General features: G+C 52.8%; 1 protein-coding gene across 1 annotated transcript in view; it reads right to left on the bottom strand.

The window, feature by feature from the left end:
* The window catches only part of CCDC42B (coiled-coil domain containing 42B), a 9,510-nt gene extending 6,027 nt beyond the window's left edge, over nucleotides 1-3,483 (bottom strand). Inside the window, exons 1-3 of the mRNA XM_011928731.1 lie at nucleotides 3,428-3,483; nucleotides 1,294-1,399; nucleotides 119-223 (exon numbers count right to left, since the gene is read on the bottom strand). Coding sequence (XP_011784121.1) covers nucleotides 119-223; nucleotides 1,294-1,399; nucleotides 3,428-3,483 — 267 coding nt within the window. The remainder of the gene's footprint in view (nucleotides 1-118; nucleotides 224-1,293; nucleotides 1,400-3,427) is intronic.
* Nucleotides 3,484-4,638: the final 1,155 nt, after the last annotated feature.

Here is a 4,638-nt window from a genome sequence, read left to right as displayed (position 1 = left end):
TTTCCCGCCGTTTCCTTTTGCACGACGAAAACCACTTCTTTTTGTTACTTGCTGGGCTCCTATGGGGGTGTGAGCTGCTACCCATAGACCCCGCCTCCCCCCAGGAGTCTCCACCTACCCGCAAAAACTTGTCAAAGCGGATGAACGACCCCTTTAGCTCCCGCTCCTTCTGTTCCAGCTGTTTCCAGCGCTGTTTCAGAGCTGCCATTCTGGTGCGGAACACCTGGGGGTGAAGAGTGGGTTGTCTGTGTGGGTTTAGGGGTCCGGGTCCTCCCATGCTCTCAGGTTCACACTTAACCCCTTCCACCTGTTGTCCCTGATCGGTGGCTGCTCCCTGCTCAACCCATCCGTGGCTCCCATCACCCAGGGATGAAGCCGAAACACCCTCCTCTAGCCCCCGAACGCCAGTGTCCCTGTGCTTCCCTCAGGCATCTTACCCTCTCTCCTCCCATACTCTGTCTTCCGGCCGCTTAACCACCTGTGTTTGGTTCTTGCCTTCCAGCCAGTCTTTGTGTATGGTTTTTCTCTGCCTGTTTTTCCTTCCTTATCCCTTTCGCCTTTGCTGGATAAGCCGACTTGCCCTTCAGCAATCCCCAAGACATTACTTCCTCCAAAAAGCCCTCCTTGACCACCCCCACGGGGAGGTAGGGACTTCTTCTGGGCTCCCACAACCCCTGCCCAGTGCTTCTTCCCTGTAGCAGTCACCACCTGAACACTTACTTGTTTTCCTCTCTAGACTGTGAGCCCCACAAGGGCAGGGACCATTGTAAGACCTCCAGGTCTTTTTTTTTTTTTTTTGAGACGGAGTCTGGCTCTGTCACCCAGGCTGGAGTGCAGTGGCCAGATCTCAGCTCACTGCAAGCTCCGCCTTCCGGGTTTACGCCATTCTCCTGCCTCAGCCTCTCGAGTAGCTGGGACTACAGGAGCCCACCATCACGCCCGGCTAGTTTTTTGTATTTTTTAGTAGAGACGGGATTTCACCAGGTTAACCAGGATGGTCTCCATCTCCTGACCTCGTGATCCGCCCCTCTCGGCCTCCCAAAGTGCTGGGATTACAGGCTTGCGCCACCACGCCCGGCGACCTCCAGGTCTTAATGCAGTGCCCAGCACATACTCAATGCTCACAAATATATTTGCACCAACAACTGTTCTCATTTGATCCCCATTTGACAGATGAGGAAATCAAGGCTTGGACTGGTAAAATGACTTTGTCTCAGACCTTGTCACTAATAAATTGGCTCCATCACTTCCCATCCACCTGCTCACCACCTCGTTACAGTAGTCGGGGCTCACCTCCTTCTGGGCCTGCAGGGCCTGGTCTGCATCTACCAGCTCTTGCCTCTTCTCCAGGAGACGCAGCACTGGTGGAATGTAATCCTCAGCCTGCTCTGGCAGCTTTCTGAAGAGGCTCAAGTAGGAGGTGGGGGTGAAGGAAACATGTTTCAGGGCCCCACATCTCACCACTGTGTCTGGAGTGCCCCATTAGCCACCTGCTGGCAGTTTAATTTTTTTTTTTTTTTTTTTTTTGAGACCTGTTTTTGGGTCTTGCTTTGTCACCCAGGCTGGAGTGCAGTAGTATAATCATAGCTCACTCCTGGGCTTAAGCGATCTTCCCATCTTGTCTCCTGAGTAGCTGGGACTGCAGGCATGTGCCACCACACCTGGCTAATTTTTTTTTTTTTTTTTTTTGGTAAAGATGAGGTCTCGCTTTATTGCCCAGGCTGGTCTTGAACTCGTGGACTCAAGCAATCCTCCTGCCTCAGCCTCCCAACATGTTGGGATTACAGGCATAAGCCACCATATCTGGTTGAATTATTATTATTATTACATATTTTTTGAGATGGAGTCTCGCTCTGTCATTCAGGCTGGAGTGCAGTGGCATGAGCTTGGCTCACCGCAACCTCTCGCCTTCCAGGTTCAAGCAATTCTCCTGCGTCAGCCTCCCAAGTAGCTGGGATTACAGGTGCACTCCACCATGCCTGGCTAATTTTTGTATTTTTAGTAGAGACAAGGTTTCACCCTGTTGGCCAGGCTGGTCTCGAACTCCTGACCTCATGTGATCCGCCCACCTTGGTATCCCAAAGTGCTGGGATTATAGGCGTGAGCCACTGCAACCTGGTTGAATTCTTTATTCATTGAACAAATTGTCCTGAGCACCTACTCTGGGCCAGGCACCCTTGTAGGACTGGGGGTGCAGCTGTGAACAGGACAGACAAAAATCCCTGTTCCCTCATGAGCTGGCATTCTGCTGGGAGCCACAGAAGATCAAGCTAATAAATAATAATAATAATAATAATATTAAAGAATGACAGGACATGGTAGGCACTGAGATGAAAAATTAAGCAGACTAAAGGAATCTTTCAACAGGGAGGAGGTGGCATCTGAGCAGAGACCTGGAGGAGAAGAGGGAGCAAGCCACGTGGACATCTCCAGGGAACAGATTCTAGGACCCTGGTGTGGCTAGGGTGGGTGCAGAGGAGGGAGGGAGGAGGAAAAAGATGGGAATTGGGAGCAGGGAGGGGCTGAGAATCCAACTGTGGTGGGACATAGTGAGTGGAGACTTTGGCCTTGACTCTAAGTGAAGTGGGAGCGGAGTGGGGGGTTTTGGACAGAGGAGGGGTCCTTCTGGCTGCTGTGAGGAGCAAGGACAGTGGGCAGCTGCAGGAGACCAGTGGTGGTGCCACAGGATATTCCAGAGATAGTGTGGTTCCAAGCAGGGCAGCAGTGGCGGAAGGTGAGAGCAGAACTGATGGAATGGGGAGGGGGATGAGAAATGGGTCAGAGGTGACCCCAGGAACCGGAAGGATGTTACTGCCAGGGCAGTCTGCAGGAGAGCAGGTCGGGTGGGGAGACCAGCTCCCTGCTATGGCCAAGCCCCAAATGCCTGATACCTCTGCAGGGAGAGGCCCAGGAGGCAGTGGGGTTCTGGAGTTCAGTGCCTCGGGAGAAAGGGAGAGCAGAAGGAATGACTAATGTGTAATCATCAAGGTTTTCCCAGCCATGGTCCAGGAGGGAACCCCCCTCCCTATTTTACAGATGCTAATACTGAGGTTGGGACTTGAGGCCTTGCTGCTGAACACAAAGGAGGCACAGAACAAGCTTCCTCTGTTCCTCCTGAAAATGCAGTTTTGGGGGTGGATTGGGGAGCAGGATTTCATAGAATAATTCCTTCCCAGCTTGGTTGGAATGATTTAATTTCAGCCGGATCTCAGCTAGGGTTGGGAGATCAGGAACGATCCCTGAGACCACGGTGATGTCTTGGTTTCTCCCTGAGCTTCAGTTTCCTCCTCTGTGAAGTGGGGACAGTAACCCCACTGTGATCTGCCCAAAGAAGCCAGGACGCAGGAGGTGAGGAAGTGGGGATGGGCCAGCCCACGCATTCCGCCCTCCTGCTGGCCCTCCCTCCCTCCCTCTATGTCCCACTCACGTAGACAGTTTCTCTTGCAAAGCCAGTCGGAAATATTCCTCCCAGGGCACCACCATCCTTCTGGCAATTGCCCCAGCTTTCTTTCCACCAGCTGGAGTTTTGCATAAGCCTAGGAGACCCTGGGGGTTCTGTGGAGCGTGGTGTGGAAGCCTGCTCAGCTCTCCCAGAAGGCAGCCACCAGCAGGCTCTGGTTGCCTGGCAACCAACCACACAACATTCCATTGCCTGGCTGCGGCCTGGGGAATCCACTCTTGGAGGGAGAGGGAGGGAGCTGCCAGGAAAGGAGCACCTCTGCCCCTCCTGGAGAGGCCTGTAATACCCCATCAAATTGGGTATGCAATGGAGAGGATGGGGGTCCCTTGGCCAAGAAATTGCCTCTCTTAGTGCCCCACGTTTGCCCAAACCTCTTCCTGGTTGGGTAGGATAGCCTCACTATCAGGGCCACACTTGTGTGTACTCAGTCAATGGCTCGAAAGAATAATTCCTGGGCACCCACTGCTAGCCAGGCCCTGGGTGGAGTCACTCACTCCCAGCCCTTTGAGGTGCCACTCCCTGTCCTGGTGATGGGCGATGGGGCGCCTCTGGCTATTTCTCAGGGAGCCCCCAGACTGATTAGGGAGAGAAAGGGAGACCATCAGGACCTCCTAGACCTCATAGACCAGCTTAGAAGGGATGGTCTGGACTTGGGGGATGGGAGAAGCTGAGATAGTTTGGGCATTTATTTATTTATTATTTATTTATTTGACATGGAGTTTCGCTCTCTTACCCAGGCTGGAGTGCAGACGTTCGGTCTCAGCCCACTGCAACCTCTGCCTCCCAGGTTCAAGCGATTCTCATGCCTCAGCCTCACGAGTAGCTGGGATTACAGGTGCACGCCACCATGCTCAAGTAATTTTTCTATTTTTAGTAGAGATGGGGTTTTACCATGTTGGCCAGGCTGGTCTTGAATTCCTGACCTCAAGTGAGTCACCTGCCTCGGCCTCCCAAAGTGCTGGGATCACAGGCATGAGCCACCACGCCCAACCAATGGTTTGGGCTTTACTGTGAGTTGGATGCTATGCTCAGCACTCTATAGTATCTAAATTAATCCCTAAGACAGCCCTGTGGGGGGTGGGTGGTACTGGGGAAAAGGACGCAGAGTAATATGAAAAGTATCCTTGGGTTTCTCAATTCAAAGCAACAAACACTAGCATCTTGTCCTCCCTGCTTCC

This window comes from Colobus angolensis, unplaced genomic scaffold, assembly GCF_000951035.1.
Source record: "Colobus angolensis palliatus isolate OR3802 unplaced genomic scaffold, Cang.pa_1.0 Scaffold79, whole genome shotgun sequence".
NCBI lineage: Eukaryota > Metazoa > Chordata > Mammalia > Primates > Cercopithecidae > Colobus > Colobus angolensis.
This window is presented reverse-complemented; position numbering and strand designations above follow the sequence as displayed.